At 38.0% G+C, this 18,216-nt stretch overlaps 1 protein-coding gene across 1 annotated transcript in view; it reads right to left on the reverse strand.

The window, feature by feature from the left end:
* SCFD2 (sec1 family domain containing 2) overlaps window positions 1-18,216 on the reverse strand; it is a 188,614-nt gene that overhangs the window by 133,487 nt on the left and 36,911 nt on the right. The window contains exon 4 of the mRNA XM_027635848.1: window positions 3,395-3,570. Coding sequence (XP_027491649.1) covers window positions 3,395-3,570 — 176 coding nt within the window. The remainder of the gene's footprint in view (window positions 1-3,394; window positions 3,571-18,216) is intronic.

An 18,216-nucleotide genomic window follows, 5' to 3' on the forward strand; every position in this document is an offset into this window, starting at 1 on the left:
CAAAATCCAACCTTAGAATTTAAATGGATGGGGCTATTAACAAAATAGACTACTACTCAGTATGACAAGTACTTTACTCTTAAATCTGAGAGCAAAATTATGCCAGAACAACGCAGCCAATTCTAAGAGGTAGCACCCAACCCAGGCAATTTCATAGCAGCGCCCTTCGAAGAGGAACAGCCCTTTCCCTTGAGTCATAATTATGGCTCCATTCACACTGTCTGCTGCTTACTTTTAAACTGAATTTGGAGGCAGAAATCACTCTCAGTGAATATATAAGTATTATAAGATAAAAACGACATTTTTTTTCTCTCACAGTGTCACATATTATTTACCCTGGAGATGGCTCCTCTTGTGCTCTTGTATTTTACGGGCCCATCCTGCTTAATGAACCCACATTAAAGTCATACATTTTAGAAGAAGAGGGGTATAGCTAAAAAGTATGGAGTGGCAACACTCTTTCTTACTTGGCTACCTCCCTAAATATTAAACCCTCTCTTGAAGGAAATAAGGCAGTTGCATGAGGAATACTGGGGAGTTACAGGCAGTCTGGTGTAGTATTTAGCTTGTGTTCCCCTTCCCATCTATCAGTTTTATGGATGGTCAGAATCAGAAAAAATAGAAAGAGGACCCCAGTAGAGGGAAAATACAATGGGGCAGGATATCTCCTTGATAAATAGGATATACTGTTTCAATTCACACATAATTTAAAACTTCTGGGTAGTGAAAGCTCTATCATCTGCAGAGGTAGAGCAGCAGAACATAGAGAAAATTTGTGATCAACAAGGTTAATCATTCTGATGTATTACTTTTAACCAGCACATGATCCTCTTTCCTTTGAGGTCACGGCCATGATTCCATTGAAATCCAATTTGGCTCTCAGACCATCCATCCATCCCAGTTAAGGAGAGGACAACTCTGTGGTAAGCATGCAGGTGCACTTCCAGTCAAACCCAAACTTTCTTGATGCAGATGTAAAAAATTTATTGAGCCAACATAAGTCTGAAAAATGTAGTAAGAGATTTTAGTTATGATAAAATAGTAGAAGTAGGCTGTTTTCTGCCTCTAGCAGGACATTTTAGAACTGAGTACCTGCAAGTAAAAGGAGTGAATCAAGGAGCAAGGAGAAAGAGAAAAACAGAAAAGATTATTTAATGTAAGAGTTAGACTAAAGGCTTCTTGTCAACAATGTTTTTTTCTTCTGAAAAGCACAAAGTAGACTAAGCAGAGAATCATGAGACCCATCAGAGAGATCCAGCAATGACAGAAATTCCAAAACTGCGCAGATTTATTTTTGTGGGAAATCTGAGATTCTAACACCAGTTGTTTATACTGGATTATCTCCTTTAACATCAGCTGGAGTCTGACATGCATCCATCAGCGAAAAATCTAGAATTCCTACATTGTCAGAGCCTAATAATATTACTCCCAGCAGATCTTTCACAAACAAAGTTGTCTTCTATGTGGGTCCAATACACAACAGAAACAATACTACTTTCATGTTGAAACAATTACTTTTTACCTATGATTCTTTATTATTTTAAAACACCTGAAACATAACAAATATGCTAAATAATTTCTCAGGAGTACTGCTGAAATAAACTACCACAATAAACATACAATTTAGTGTAGTGTGCTATGTACCAACCATTCACAATGTAATGTCTTAGTCGATTTTTTTTTAAATAAAAATATCTTGGGTCTCAGTACTTTGCTCTTCTTACAAACCCCTGTCAACAGCTCAGAGACAGGCCATGTACTCAGAAAACTGTCTTCAAAACAGAGTCCATGTAATTGAAAATAACTGCTGTTTGAACTACTGAAAATGAGTATGTGCTTAAGGAACAGCTACAAATGTTAGCCTAGAAAGTTTGCTTTGGCTAGCACAGTTTACCCTACTATGACGAGTGGAAGGCAGTGGGTAGAATCCAAAGCCACCTATGATTATGACAGTGCTTGTTAAACATTTCTTTTTCATGAAATGTATAGTTTGGTTGTTTCTTACCTCTGTTTTTCTACTCCCTGCTGATTTACTGCATGGCTTTTATATAGGCAGCTGTCTGTTGCTGTGAAAACAATGCTGAGTTTGCAGCTTTATTTTGATTCTAAAGCTGAACTGGTTTTAAGACAGAACTTAGCTTCTGAGAAGAGCTATCTGACATGACTCACTACAGGAGAGAGAAGGGGACTATAGGTCATCAGTCCCATCTTCTACAGTCCAGACAAACTAAAGAATGGCTGCAATGAGATCTTTTACCTGAGATCTGCTCATTTTTTAACTAGAGAAAGAAAGTTGCTAATGGTATTAAAAAATATTTCAGTCTTATCAAGAGAGAATAGTTTTTAAAATTAATGTAGTCAAGAGCATGCTACTATCTAAGTTTTGCATTTTTTTTCTCCCCAGACCTTGCAGAAATTCAATGACTACAAAGCTATAAAGTGTGGGCATATTCTTCTTAAAGGATCAGGGATCTTATCCTGCTGCCAAAGATCATGGGGAGAGTCAGGTTGATTGTTTGTTTTCCACATCTAGAAAAAGATAGCTAATTTTTACAGAAGCATCTGGTTTTAGTTGAGAGCAACACTATATATTTCCCTCATTTAAGGCTGACTCTAACTTCAGTAGGAGTTACCTCATGAAGACTTGCCCCTTGCTAGGGTTTCTGAAGACGGTACCTTTAAAAACAGTACAATGGCAGAAGAGACAGCACAGGAAGAAAAATTTTGAGCTTTCCCTGAACTGCAGCAGAAATTAACTCTACCAGGTTCTTAGAAAAAACTACTCCTTTCTTTGGTACATCTCCAAAGGTTAGTAGGATAGAGTTCAATATACCACTAACTCTTAATTTCCTGTGATACAAAATGGTATGTAAATAATACTGTGGTTACCAACAGAATGTTGTAAAAAATGTGGTGGTGGTAAAGCTGAGGGTAGATGACAGTTGAGAACAAGAGAAGCTTCACTCTCTTGTGTGCATGGAATTTCCAACTATGATTTCATCTACTCAGCAAACTACACAAGTTTTACACTGACATCATAACAATCTCCCCTCTGTATCTGATTCAGCATGTTACCTCAAGAAGCGTCTTCTGGCTGGTAGTGATGATAATAATAATAACAATAATCCTACTCGATGCTAAAAGTTATATCATATTGCAACTTTATATAGATGTACAATTGTCACCCAATTCAGTATACCTCACCTTTAACGCCTACCCTTTTGTTTATAAAAGTCCTTAGAAAAAGCTATAAAATATTACGTATGTAAGTTCCCATTCTTTTTACCAGTTTGGCAATAAGGAACAGTTCTTTAACAAGACATCCAGTACACTTCTTAAAAAAATACAAGCTACAGAATGCAATGGAAATTCAAAAATTAAACATAATGCATACTTGCAGAAGTAATCTCTCAAAGGCAAGGAAGTTGTCCCATTTGGAAGTCTGAGGGTGTTTCAAAGTCTGGACTGTGGCCAGTACAAGCTGTAGAAGACCACAATGGTTCTCCAAAGCTTTGAGGTTATTTCTGAAAAGCTTAATGTATGAACTGAGCTGTTCTGGGGTGACTCTGCCTGTGGAAAGGAAAAAAGGAAACAGCATTCAGTGGTGGCAAATACAAACCTAATTTTTTTAAATTATAGTGAAAGGGTTATAGAGAACTGTAGAGGCTCTCTCTGCTATGGGCCTGATCCTAGCTTCACTGCAGTCACTGGGAGCTTCAGCTGCAGCAACAGGTCAAACAAAGACTTCATCCATGAATTGTGGCTTAAGGTTTGTAGTATGTCAGCTTTTTAACAATGTACAACAGGTGCTGACATAATGGGCAATATAATTTTTGTTTTCAGACACAGAGGGACATTAATTGAAGCTAGGAAAATAATACTTGACAGTTGCTTCTAAAAAATCTTTCTGTTTTTACTAGAAGTTCAGTGGCAATTTGTGAGCATTTTACCTTACACCAAACTCACACCCTCTCACCACTTCCTGAGGATGCATTTTTGATTAGTCTTGACTCAAAAGATAGATATAATGTTAGTGATGCAAGGAACTGTTTTCCTGAGCTGTTCTTGGAAGGAACACTTCCAAGGTGTGACTCTTCAGTTTCTGAGATGTAATTAGCATAGCATAATTTCACTGGTTAGTTGAAAATAGACAGCCCAGTGCCCACACGTGGGCCTGCAGATGTCTCCTTATTAGAAAAGCATGAGGGGCACCGTTTGGGCCATACAAACACTACAAAATTAGCCATTGTTCCATCCAACATTAAAGTGCAAGCTGAAGTGCTCAACCAATTCATATTTCAGAAAGAATGTCTTTCAGGAAGGAAGGTAGGCCCACGGCAGATCATCTGCCCCAAGAAAATCATCACAGGTGATCACACATGCCATCAACAGGCAGCGAAAAGTTATGTCAAAACACCATCGTAGTTGCAAGTCTGCACTGTGATCCAGTCCAGGGCTGGTTCCTGGCAACCTCTGCCAATAACAAGTTATATTCCTCAAACAAACCAGACCTAAAGAGCAGGGATATATGAGTAGAGTGAGGAGGATCCTTTAACAGGACAGTCTTTGGTGCCAGGAAGACACTAGGGTGAGCTGATGCTAAGTGGTTCATGGCTGACACCACTGATCATTTTACTCAGGATTGTTCCATAAAGGAAAATTCACTTAAAACTGCCTCTGGATTTTTTCTCTGTGTTTGGTTATATCATCACTTTACAAGGTTCCCCATCTCCCTCTATCCTTTCATATAAATGGCGAATAAATTATTCCAAAAGTGAATAAATGCTGAAAGCTCCTTCTATTATTTTCAGTGATACCAAGGGCAGTCTTTGGAAGAGCATTTAGATTTGGGAAAGCTGCTAAATAAAGCAAAAGCACACAGGCTCTTTATGTGAATTTTAATGGAACGCATCAAACCGAAAAGTCAGCAAATTAACACACAAATCAAGCTGACACCACTCAGTAGGCCGGAGGGCCGACAAAAGGCTTTCAGTTAGCCCACATAGGCTAAAACAGCAACCATGGCCATGTGTGTTTTTAGACTAAACACTGGAGCTTTCAGTCTTGTTTTATTTCTTTTAAAGCTGTGTCAGGCAGATTTACACGGTGATTTGAAAATGTCAACCATGATGCCTTGCAGCATACCTTTGATAATGACTGCATTATTACCTAGAGCAGTCCTGATATATTGTAGCATATTCAAAATCTGATAACTTGCTTCAATTGAGAAAACATGCAGTTGCCAGCCTTCCTTCATATGAAACAGTAAAACAAGAGAGCTTTCGAGACTTCTGATTTCAATTAAAAAAAAATTCAAGAGTTTTGTTCCATATTGTTCCTTGTGAAAGTGAATCCAGATGCAGCACTGGATCAGTTTGAGATCCATTCAGCACCATTTTAGATAAACAATCAAACTCTTTCCCACCCTCAGAGTATGACCAAAAGAAAGTCCAACACATATGTAACTATATGTAAAATCCCGACCTTAGCAAGTCATTAACAAAACTTACATTGGCATTACAGAGTCCAGCATCTCATCTGTGATATTTACAATACCCATGGAACCACTCAGATCCAGGGTTTGAGAGTTCCAGCCAATTTGTACACAGAAATCTCTCTGGATAGCTGGCTGATAAATACAACTATTTCAGAAGCTGAGGAAAGGAATTTGGGAAAGTGATTGGTGGTAATCAGCAATTAAATTACTTTTCCTGAGGCCTAAATCCTCATCACCTTCCTGCTGCTTGCTCACAGAGGGAGACTTCAGCACAACAGACTAAATTTAATCTAATCTCAACCCCACCAGCCTTTTGGATTTTTAAAGTCCCCCTGCTGTTTCAAGTCATTTTGTGTTGCAATGTGGCAGACAGGTCCTAAGAAATCGAGAGGAGATAGATTTCAATCACACCATCATATTTCAGCTGTTCTTCTAAAGCATATTCTGAGATTCACAGGCAGAAGATGGCAATTACTGGCAGAAAAGACTTTACTGTAAGCATCTTGTCCTGCTCTCTTCTCTTCTTCCTGCTCCATTACAGTCATACTCTGCTCCAAACTCTACATCCACACATAGCCAGATGTCTTGTGTGGGCATCAAAGTCTAACTTGTGAGGGCTACATTATGCTGACGAAGCATTGGATAATTTTTTAATTCCTGGATGTGGAAAAGAGAAGCATGACCTCAACCACCCTTAAGGGATTTAAAAATACTGATAACCTTTCTTGCACAAATGCCAGGAATTCCACATTGTCTGGGAAATAACCTCTGCCATTAATACTTATCAAGTAGCATCTGTGAAACAGGTACGTTTGTCCCAAACTCTGTCATCTACTTTAAATCCCAATACAGGACTTGATAAAAACAATACCTACTGAAAGCAATATTAAAACGAAACAAAAGCCAAACACACACACACAAAAGAACAACAAAAAAGAAAACCCAACAACAACAACAAAAAACATTTCAAAGCTTCATGCCTCTTGCCAAGTACAACAAAGAGGATAAAATGGGTAGGTGGTGACTGGGAAGCATCACAGTGAAACTCAAAAGTTAACAGAATATAGGAGGTTGGAGAACAGAGAAGAAAAATAGTGAGTGATGTTGACAGACTGATGATGTGGGGGAATTAATTCAGCTAAGAAACTATGCATGGTTAGTTTGGCACAATTAACATATTTGTGCACTAATGTAAGAATCTTGGGCAACAGAATGAAATAACAGTGTAAGGAGTGAAACTGGACATTGCAGAAGTAACAGAAAGATGATGGACTAGGGATCAGGCTCATTACTGAAGGACCTGTTCCATCCAAGAGATGCTAAATGTCAGCTGATGAAGCAGCTCTGTGTTTTAGTACTCTGAAAAATGAAGGATAAAAAGGAAGTGATAACAGGGACTAGGCTAGTCTAGGAAAAGAGAAAACAAATATTTGTGTCTAAGAAATGGTGAAATCAGCTATCTTCTTAGCTGATGTCAGGAGTATGAAATGCTTCAGGACAAATATCCAAGAAAAAAAATACCTTACATCACACAGAAAAGGGAGATAAAATGCAAAGTACATTTATCAAAGAATATAATGACAAACTGATATATAACCAGTTAACGAATTAATTATAATACATACGGATTTAGCATAGCATTACTATGCCACAACCACATTTGAGTGAGAAAAGACTAGGATTACAAGAATTGCAAGATATCTAAGAAACATCCAAATGTAGATGGTAGGTAATATGCAATAGAGAAGTATTAGCATACAATAAGAAAAGTGTGTTCATCTGTGTGCATGTACATATTTATAGTACAAATTTTGGTAACAAATGGTTCCAGAATGGGGGCTGTCAGAAGCTTGTGGAACATCATTAACATGGAGAAAGAGCAGAAGGCACAGCTGGATTGCTTTGAGTGGGATGAAATTTAACAGCATAAACTGCAAAATTATGGATTTTGAGGCTAGGATAAGAGCATCTGCTGTAAATGAGGAGTTAAAACCTGGAAATGACAGAAGAAGAAAATAATGTCTAGGCCTCCTCATTGTAAAAAAGCAGGTACAATTCATACCAGGTGATATAGTTCCAGTAAAAACAAGGCCATAGAAATGCCTCAATACAAAGCCTCTCCCTCCTCGAGCACTTCACGCAGCTCCAATCACTCCCATTCTTAGAAGTTAACTCAAAATTGTGACACGTGCACAGAGAGGTTACTATAGTGATTATAAAGTTACTAAAGCAAAATAGAAATGTCTGGCTTATACAGGTTCCCTGCCCCAGCTGGAAAAAAAGAGGTCTCTATGAATACATTAAAAATATTTACATTAAGGTTCAATATTGATACTACAACTAACGGGGATAAATAAAGCATGCATATATTTACACAAGACATTAAGAAACATCACTGTATCAACCAATCTTCCAGCAGTGGAGACGAGTTGAGGCAAACAAATTTAACTCAGCCTAAAGTGAAGTTTGATGAGTATCTACTGAGCAGTTGCATAAATGTTCACAAGACTTAATTCAATACAAATGGCCGCCTTCAGTCCTTCACTCCATGATAATTAATTTGCAAACATATTGGGACATAGAGATGTTGAATTCCACCTCCAACTTTCAAGAATTCAGGGCAGATCTCAAAAGAACTGCAGATCACTTTTGCCAACTTTTATATTACAGAAGCTGTAGCTTGGTTTTGGTTGTTTCTTAATAATTAATTGAAATAAATAATTTGTTGTTAACTGTGAAAATAGCAGCACTGCATACCAACACTTGCAACTTTGTATCACATTGAAAATAACACAGTTCATACTACATATACTAATGATGACATGCACAATTAGACTGAAGGGAAGAAGTATTTCTGTTACTAGTAAAGCATTATCTTGAATGATAAACATACTGTAGCAGAAATTACCAGCAACCGATACTAAAGGTTTGTCAAAAATCTGGTTTTGAGTAGTGAGAGTAGACTGAGTGGAAGAGAAGGACTTCCACCTCAACAGTTAAACAAAAAGTTAACTGGACAAACCACATTTATAGACATCAAGACACAATTCAGCAGTACGACTTTTTTTCCATTTTAAACTAATGCTGCAGTCTGTGTAATTCAATGCAGGCATTGCTTCAGGAATATAATTATTTTTCAAGATAGATTTATTGGTAAAAGTAATTTTTTTAATTCATAATCCAAACCTGCATATTTTCGTAACATAAAAATTGATGGATGAACAAGGTGTCAAAAGAGCAAAGGTCAGAATTATCAATGCACTGTTCCAACCATAGAGGCCTTATTTTTAGTTAATTATCTCCACAGTAAAAGAAAACAAGTAAAGAGGAAAGTACATTTTGTGACCAACTGAGTAAATAAGTGGATGCTCTTCCAAGAATACAGGAACCGCCAAATACACACAGCTTTAAACTTTGTTCAGTTTAATGCAAGAACAGAGTCAGAGCTTCACTGGCTGGAGGTTTTTGCTGAGGTCCATTTTTCACCTGAAAGAACCACGAATAAGAAAGAATCTTGGCACCCTTATGTTCACAGATGAGATTTTTCAAGTCAGTAGAGGGCTGAAGAAAATCCAGATAAATTGTTTTGTTTGTCCACAGTCTTAGGAATATAGACCTATCTCTCGCAGTAGCAATGCTGGATACTTGAGAGGAATGTAGAAAGCTCTTGTATTCCACAAAGCCAACTGGGAAACTGTACTGCTAAGGGAGTTAGATATTTTACAAACCAAGTGAGAGCAATTTAGCAGGACAGATGATGCCCCTTATGTCTCCTTGTTAGTACAACTTCCAGATGTTGTTATTAATTCAAAGTGGTTTTGTAATTCTTGGGAAGTTTCAATAGTAATCTTTAAAAGCAAGTGCCACAGAAATAATTTGATCTCAACTTTTGTTTAGCTTACTTCGAAAGTCATCCAGCCCTCAAACTATTAATAAAGAAGAGAAGAAAGTCAACTAATCCCTAGTTCTTTGGAGAGATGGAAAGTAGGCCAGTATGAGATGCTGTTTGGTTGGTTTCTCCAGAATAAGGCTCTGGACCCTAAGAGCTCTAACTTACAGCAGACTGAAAGCAGAAATCCCAAGCTTATTTCTAAGAGTATATGCTCATCTCCCACAGACATGAACCCATCTGCTCTTGTCGCTTCTAAGCCTCTCCCTTTTCTGTTGCAGGAACATCACCTTCCAGATAACCCCCTGGTTACAGGTATGAGCAAGTCCCCACTAGAACAATCCCAGGATAAGCCCATCTGGGGGATCTCAGCAGTCCCTGAAGCACACCCTTAAACACACTGCCACATGGCAGTGGCAGCCTCCTGCTGCCTGCCCCCTGCAGCACTGTGCCATCGAGGAAGAGCTGCAACTGGCCTTCCTTCCTGGCCCTTACTGACCCCCATTCCTCCTGCCACTTTAACAACAGCTGGGGGACATAAACAGGGAAGGTCAGCCACTTTTCCCTGCCTGTCATAGGCTTTCCAGGGCATCTGAAGATGTTGAGGGAGGTAGAGTCTGTCACATCTCACACGTCTAAAGGTACAGCAGTGGTTTTCATGGAGCCATAGACTGGTGACAACTACACCTTCCTTCTTTGTACACTTACCATTCAGTTTTCCCTCTTTTAAATGTTAAATCAGTATGCACAAGAAAGTAACAACCCTCTCTAGCCAGTGTCTACAATATTCTCTGGTTACCCTTCCAAATATTAAACCAAATTTTAGAACTGTTTGAATAAACAGGTGAAATCTTGTCTTCCAGAATTAAGCTTTCTAGGAGCTGTCATCAATATAAAACTTCTAATTTAATGCTGGCATATCAGAATTTCCCAAATACTCCTCTTAAATATGTATCATGGTCATATTTTATTACTTACTTTTTAACTCTTCCACCAAGTTAATAAATACAGAGTACTAGGCCACATTCCAACCAGAGGGTCTCCAGCCCTTAAAAGCTGGTAGCCCTTGAAAACAGTAACTGACTGTGACTGTAAAAGGACATGAAATTACAAATTTCGTTGAATTATCTCCAGAACATTCTAAACTTCTCACAGAAATGAATCAACTTGTTTGTCTTAAAATAATATTCCCGAAGGATTTCAGGTGGCTTGCGCATGTCCTCAGTTAGCACTATGACATATGTTTTCAGACACTGAAGTACTTCATCGTGTTCTTGGCATGCTGTCCCAGAGAAAGGGAGGTCATTGTTCTTCTTTGCTACGTTATTCACAGGACTGATTATTTCTCAAATGATTTCTGGAAGACTTCTGCAGCTGAGAATATCCTAATAATCATTTTGGGTGGTAAGCAAATAAATAGGGGATGGAAAACATGATGATTGTATGAGTACATCCATATGTAATTCACCATGTCTCTTGTGTAACGAGTCATCCTTTGTGAGACTGAATGAAGAGGCTTACACAACTATGCTTGGAAGAAAAAGCACTGGGCAAACCACCCAGTTTTACTGAATTGCCATGTTCCATCTCAAGTTTTACACACAGGGACTTTGCAAGCACACCAACACGTACTGTATCTTTGGTTTAAATCCTTCAGCACAGGCTGTTCTCAGTTACACTTCGCTCCTTCTGAATTACTTTCAGCCACTTTCTTTGAGTTTGTTCCCCCTCTTTTTCTGACTAGATGGCTCAAAGCACAGTACTGAGTGTTGATTGCCACAACTACCACAGCGTTCCAGCAAAATGCAGGTGCCATGAGTTTCCACTGCATGTCAAGCAGACACCAGTCAGCATCTCCCAACCCATACTCATCAATTCTTGCTGATGTAAAACAGTCTCTGTGGCTGACGCACCCTACGAAATGAAGATACCGCATTGCAGCAAGTTCTACCTTATCTTCAACCAGGCTGCCTCCCCACAGATCTAAATAACAGTGAATTGCAGTGAATTTCATTTTCCAGCCTTAAAGAATAAGTATTTTGTTTTTCACCCAGGTACAGAGGCTTAAGGGACCTGCTTCTGTGTTTTAACCATGTCTTGATCATCACAAATGGACAGCCTACTAGTACAGTGACTTTTTTTTAAAACCTCAAATTTAAAATTTGAAAATATTTACTTTCAAGACTGAGAACTCAATATCAGCAAAAAATAATGTAAGCTTAGTGAGTAAAAAAATATCTCAGGTGTTTACCTGAAAAAACCCCATCAAATAAATTTTAGCAGAGAACAGAAAATAGCAACAAAATGACTTCTCTTCAAGAAGTTGCATCAGCATTCAGTAACTGATGAATAGTATCCTGAATACCTTATTTTACAAATACGTGTGTATGCAAATTTTTTTTTCTTTTTTTTTAATCAGCTTACTTCTATAGAGGAGGACTTCTGATCTAGCTTTATCAGAACACTGACTCATTTCAACCTTTCCTGGTCGATTTGGTTTGTTTGGTATTAAAGTTGTTTGTTTAAAGACATTAGAAACACCAATTCACTATCGCTACAGATTCCAGAAAATGAAGTAATGCTACTCGTGAAATCTCTCAAAACAGCACTAGTTACCAACATACGTGCAAATAAATGCTATTTAAATTTTTAAGCTTTAACTCAAAGTAATTTTCTCTTAATTTAAACAGTATAAAAAAATTTATAACAATACAGTTTGCATTAAACCTTTGTTTCAAAATTTCACAAATGCTTATCTGCACATTAATGTTTATTCCCAATTATTGTGAACATCACCTAAATTGCCCAGAAAAAGACCACACTAACATAGGCTTTTTACTATAGTTTTATTAAGACAAATAGACTTCATACTGAAGTTAATATAAGTTTTGCAGTATTACATTAGCAAATAATACAAATAATGAAATTATATATTTGCAGAATTCCTGCAAGAGCAATGAATTTGTGTTTATTTTTAAATTTTTAAGAATTATCTTCAGCTCTAATCACAACCAGACAGGGAAGGGGATGTGGCCCCAAGTTCATATTTAAGTGTTTGGGTTTACTGTACAGAAAAAAAGTTGATATAAAAATAACAAAAAAATCAAAACTTTATCAAAAAAATCCAGACCCATAGAAGACTATTGTCACCTCACTCTCTTCTTAAAAGGAATGGTTAAGTTAGCCAAATAGTCCTGCATCCATGTGCCAACTACAATTTAATCAAGGAAAACATACCACCAGATTATTTCTCTGTTTCCCATCACTGCACAGGGTTCTGTGTTTCACTTCCATCTGCTAACTGTTTTATAGCAGTGAAGTGCAAAGTAAATAAGGTATGAGACACAAATATGACATGTTTTACAATTTTAATAGGGCATGAACCATTACCCATCTTACACCACAAGAGATTACTTAGCATGCAGTACATTATTCACAGAACAAGAGACAGTTGAGACAAAAATACCTTTACTGAGACTTTTTAAGCTAACTTAACCTTGGAGCTGTTCTTTTTGCAAGAATATGAAGTCACAGAATTAAAAATAAAGTAAAAAAAAATTCAATAAGATCTTAGGGTAAATCATGGTAGTTGGTACCTTAGAACCAGCTGAAGTCTTTCTTTAAACTTAAATCAAGAGTGAGTAGTCCCAATATAATACTTCTTTTTTAAGGTAATTCACATAATGTATAATTCAGTAGTTAAAAAACAAACAAACAAAAAGCCCTAACCCAAACCAACTCACAACACTCAAAACAAATTTGAACAACACTTGATTTGCTAAATAAGAACAGCAAAAAGCCATTTACAGTCACCTGTGGGGAATACCTTCCTAAAATATTGAGGGAGAAATTTTGCCTCCAAATAAGCTCCTTGCAATATAGGGACTACAGAATGCTCTATGAAAATTCTATTTTTCTTCTTCAACACTATCCTAAGTAATTGCAGTTTTGGATTAAAACATCTAGTAACCTGTTCTGCTTTAAATTTATTTAATTTTGTTATGAGTGCACTTCACATTACCTATCTCCATCTCCTTCTCTAAATTAGGCAAGTTTCCTTTAAGCAGAAGGCAGGACTTAACTCCTAGGACTCCTTCCAAACTCATTCCCAAAAGCTATAGCTGTTGTTGCAGTAGGACAACCCAGTGGAGTTGCACACTCCAAACCATTCTTTTTATCTCTACACTGGATTCCAAGGTACTTTTTTTCAGATAGGATGTGTAAATGACACAGATGTTCTACCATAATTTTTTCCTCTCTTCTCACTTCAATAACATGGATTTTATTGTGTACGTTTCCCAAAAAAAAAATTGCACTTTGAGGTTCAAATTGGTACTCTGTCATTAAAGATAATACAAACCAGTGCACAAATAACAGGTAGATGTGAAGTAGTGAAGTGGTGTTTTCTTCAAGTCATAAAGGAATATAACTTACTGAAAGACAATTCACTAGGCAAAAGAGGGAGGGGAACAAGGAAAGGCAAGAGACAAATGAAAGAATCTGCTAAGTTGTTAAAAGAAGAAAAAACAAAAGTAGAAAGAATTGACTGAATCAGCTGAGCAGCTACAAGATTGACAGAGCTGGATAAGAACAAGCTACCTACAGCTGCCTTTTTGGTTTTAGACTTTTCTTCTTCTTCATGAAATACACTGTATTGCTTCACTGGTTAAGAGTTCCTTCACTCTTAAATTCATTGGTATTACAGTGTCACCATCTGTGTTTGGAGCTGGCACAGTACCTCTTTTTCCATCCTCAAGCTTTTGCTCAAATAAAACAAACGCAGTTAAAAGCAGCAAACTTAAGTAACTGCACTCAAGGAGTCCTCTCGTTCTTACGTATTTCCAGTGTTTGAGCAAAAGTCTAACAAGGACGATTAAAATTTATTGCTTGCTGGCACAATATTTCAACATTTGGGACACAGCAGTTTCCAGTTCTCTTTTCAACTGTAGAAGCAACCTCACTCACTAAGAACACATCTCCTGGGTGACTGTAGACACTAGAAGCCTTTTGCCACACTCCACACACTGTTTTGCAGCAATCAAAATCTTCTTTTTCCAGCCCTTGTTTCAACCTTTTCTGTGATTATGTCGTTGCAATAGTCTAATGGTGGATCTGTGACCTAAGTTCTTTGAACTTCAGGATTAAATGTGTCTGTCCAGTTGAACATGAATCAGTAATACGCCCTTGCACCAATGGAAGTGAAACGTACTAGGCGGCATCAGCACAAACGCAGCTGGCAGGCAGAGGGAAGTGATTATAAGCCTCTGTTTAGTACTTGTGAGACAACATCTGGAGTATGAAGTTTTGGTTTCCATAGTACAGGACACACTCAAGCAGGTCCAGAGAAGGGTCACTACAGTGGTCTAGGAGGCTAGAGAAAAGGATGCACAAGTAAAGGCTAAAGAAGACGGGTTTGTTTAATCTCAAGATATAAAAGTGGCAAGGAGTGTTACTTCCTGCCTTCAAGGATGTAATGAGTGATTACAGGGAAGACTGAATCAGATGCCTGGGAGATGCACAGGGAGAGGATAAGAAGCAATAGTCACTGCAGCAAGTGAAAAATCAAACCGTGCATAAAGGAGAACATTTTCTTCACAAGGGTGGTAAGACCAGTGCAGGGTACCCAGACAGGCTGTGGAATTGCCATCTTTGGACATATTCAAAATCCAGCTGAACAAGGTCCAACATATCTAGTTGTTTTAAAGCTGTCCTTGATTTGAGCATAGGGTTATTCTACAGTTCATCCCTATTTGTTGATATCACTCATTCTGTGCTATGATGGAAGCAGACATCAAAAAGAGCAAACTTTCTGCCAAGCCTTTTCAATCAGTTTCATATTTACATAATTCTTTCTCTGGGACCCTGGATAAGAAAGGATGCATGCCTGTGCTCTTAAAATGAGCCTTCTGCCACTGCCTTATCTTCTCTTTACCACCAAGCTTCTGTCACGCTGTTGCCTCCAAATCAGTAGCTGTTTCCAAGCCCAGTAAGCAATACATTCACTCTTCAGCCTGCACAGGATTCACACCAAGAGCGTAAGTACTTACTCCTCATAAATCGTGTTTCTTTCAATTATAGGAATCTCCATGTGCTAGATGGAAAAAGAAGGGATGGATAAATTGCAAAATATGCATATGGGCATCACGCCTCACATAGTTCCAGCTATTCTAAGGTATGTTTGTTTTTTCTTTTGAGTAATTGTTTTATGCTCTCAAAGATGCTACTCTGAATACTGGCAGATGAGAGTGAAAAAAAAATGAATTGGAACACCATTCAACTTGAAAGAAATATAGTGATTAGTGCAAAGATGGGTCCTCGGTTAGTGATGTTTCTAAACAACCTACATACAAATGCAGTGTCACTTACTGATGAAAACCAAGCTTCTGCTCCTGAATCTCTCTCCATCTCAGCTATTTTGTCATGTCTCCTGAAAAACAGATAAATTTATTGGTGGGAATACCAGTGTCCTTCATTTTTTCTGTTATATCTAATGAGTTACAGAGATTATCTGAAAAGTTTAGTTGCTTAAGAAAAACAGCACAAGGCTTCACACTCTTTAAACATCTGGAGCTTGAAGCAACATTTCTGTCCTAGACTGGTAAACCCAAAGGACTATCTGAAGATGGGATCTATTTAGTTAGTTAGGTGAACCCTCAACAGGGTCAAACCCCTGAGCTTCAGCCTGATGTAACACTGCAAGGTGAAACAGCCATAATATCAATTTCTTTCTACAGCTCTCAATGTGGTAATTACTATTCAGAGAGATCATCTTCATTAACAGTTATCAGGGAAAGCTTAACGCCATTACACTCAAAGACCATTCCCCCAGAAATGCAAAGACCTACACAAAAGTTCCCCAAACAGGAACATATCCAAAACTTACAGAAACACTTCAAAGTCTTCAAAAACATTTAGCACAATGAGAAGCAAAAAGCCTTCCAGCCTCCGGGGGTAAGTGATGCAACAAAACATCTGCTATATTGACCATCAGTGAGATTGGGAACATTTGCTTCAGGTCAAGACTACGTTTTTAGCTGCACTACAGGGAGAAATCAGGAACTTAGTATTGCAATAGGCAGGAAAAAACAAGTCCACTTGGCTAGAAAGTCCTACACTGCAGGACTTCTGTTACATTTCATGAGACAAAGGGCAGACTAATTTAACTCAGGAACCGCCTGCTCAGGATCCAGGTTGCACAATGGAAGGAGTTCAGGTCAGAGAAAATCAGCATCCTCTCTCCTTGGAAAAGTGCCCTGAGAAGATGAGGGAGCCCCTGGAGCAGCACTGTGAGACCTACTGTCAAGAATTTGGGACTCCTCAGCCAGGCCTGTTTCAGTTGAGTTGGTACAGGAAGCCACTCGCTTCATGAGGATACCTGGAGGGAAACTGCCTCACTGATTCTGCAGCTTGGCCTCCCGAAGAATTTGGAGACCAGGTAAACAGGCATCACAGACATGTAACAAACATCCCAAGAACCAGTCCACAAAATGGTGTCCTCTCTTCAAACTGGGGGGCTGTAGTGTCTCCCAAACCCAGCTGTTATCCAGGTACCCATCACTTACCCAGAGACATGCTGCAGAATGGATTCAAACACCCTGCAGACCACGTTGAGCTCTGCAATGATCATCATCTGCCTTCTCTTCCCTTATAAGAACCTCAAACACAGACTGATACTGTCTTACTACTTGTCTCTCTCACAGAGTTGTCCTAATGGTTGGCCAGGGTGAATTTTAGATACCTGAGATCAGATTTGTTTTATCTAGAAAGATATATATGTACTTATCTACTTTATTAGCTCATTTTCTAAGCAGGTAGCTTTTATCCCAAAAGCTTATTCCAGGCATTGATGATATTGAATATTGAATATTTTTACACTGGTTTTATAAAGAACAAATAGCATGCTAAACATCATTACAGTCTAATGTAACTTTTCATTAAAAAACCCCAAAAATTACACATTTTATATTCTTTATGTTTTTAGATAAAGTATTGATCTAGATAGTCCATTTTAACATACTGTTCTAACTCAAAATGTTATTTTGTATCTCTAGACTAAAATGTCAGCATCTTCCCATTTCTACCCAAACCAATTTTAGAGTTCAATTCAATCCCTACAAACCAAGCCGTCTGAAAAAGTCACAGTACTCTTTTTTACCTCACAAAGACTGAGGCTTTGCTAAATTTATAGTCAGATTGGTTTTTAAAACTGTATTTGTACAGTTCAAATGGAAAGAAACCAAACGCCTTTTCTTTTGCTAACAAGGGTATGTGTAACAGCACACTGCACTTCATTCCTGTTACTATACCAGTGTTTTGACTTTCATCAGTCTCCATGCCAGTAAAAAGACACAATAAAGGAATTCAAACTTGATCAAGGTTTACTGTGCTCTTTTCAAAGAGAAGAGCAAGGGTGTTGCTAAAGCCACAAAAGAACAATAGTAGCAAAGTTTCTACCGTTGCCAAGTACTATGCTAATAGCAAAGCTTTAAAGGAGAGATTCACAGGCTGCCACGCTCAGAGGATGATTAAGATATGCATCAGTCCTGTGAAGAACGGAAGTAGAGGAATGTAAAAAGCAGCAACCTCTCCACTGCCTCAAAGCAGCCTCCTTACAGTGACTTACTAAGAGGTGGGCAGAAGTAATCCCTATCCAGTATCTGCAATCTCACGTGAATTTATCACAATGCTATAAATCTCACCAAAAAGCTATTAAGACAATCCTCTAAACTGTTGTCCAAATAGCTTTTCAAAAAAATATTTAACTCTTTAAATAAAATACATTGTTTTAAATACCAGGATTTTTATTATGCCAAAATAATTTACATCTACA

Source organism: Corapipo altera, unplaced genomic scaffold, assembly GCF_003945725.1.
Source record: "Corapipo altera isolate COAL_440 unplaced genomic scaffold, ASM394572v1 22b, whole genome shotgun sequence".
In the NCBI taxonomy this organism is placed as follows: domain Eukaryota; kingdom Metazoa; phylum Chordata; class Aves; order Passeriformes; family Pipridae; genus Corapipo; species Corapipo altera.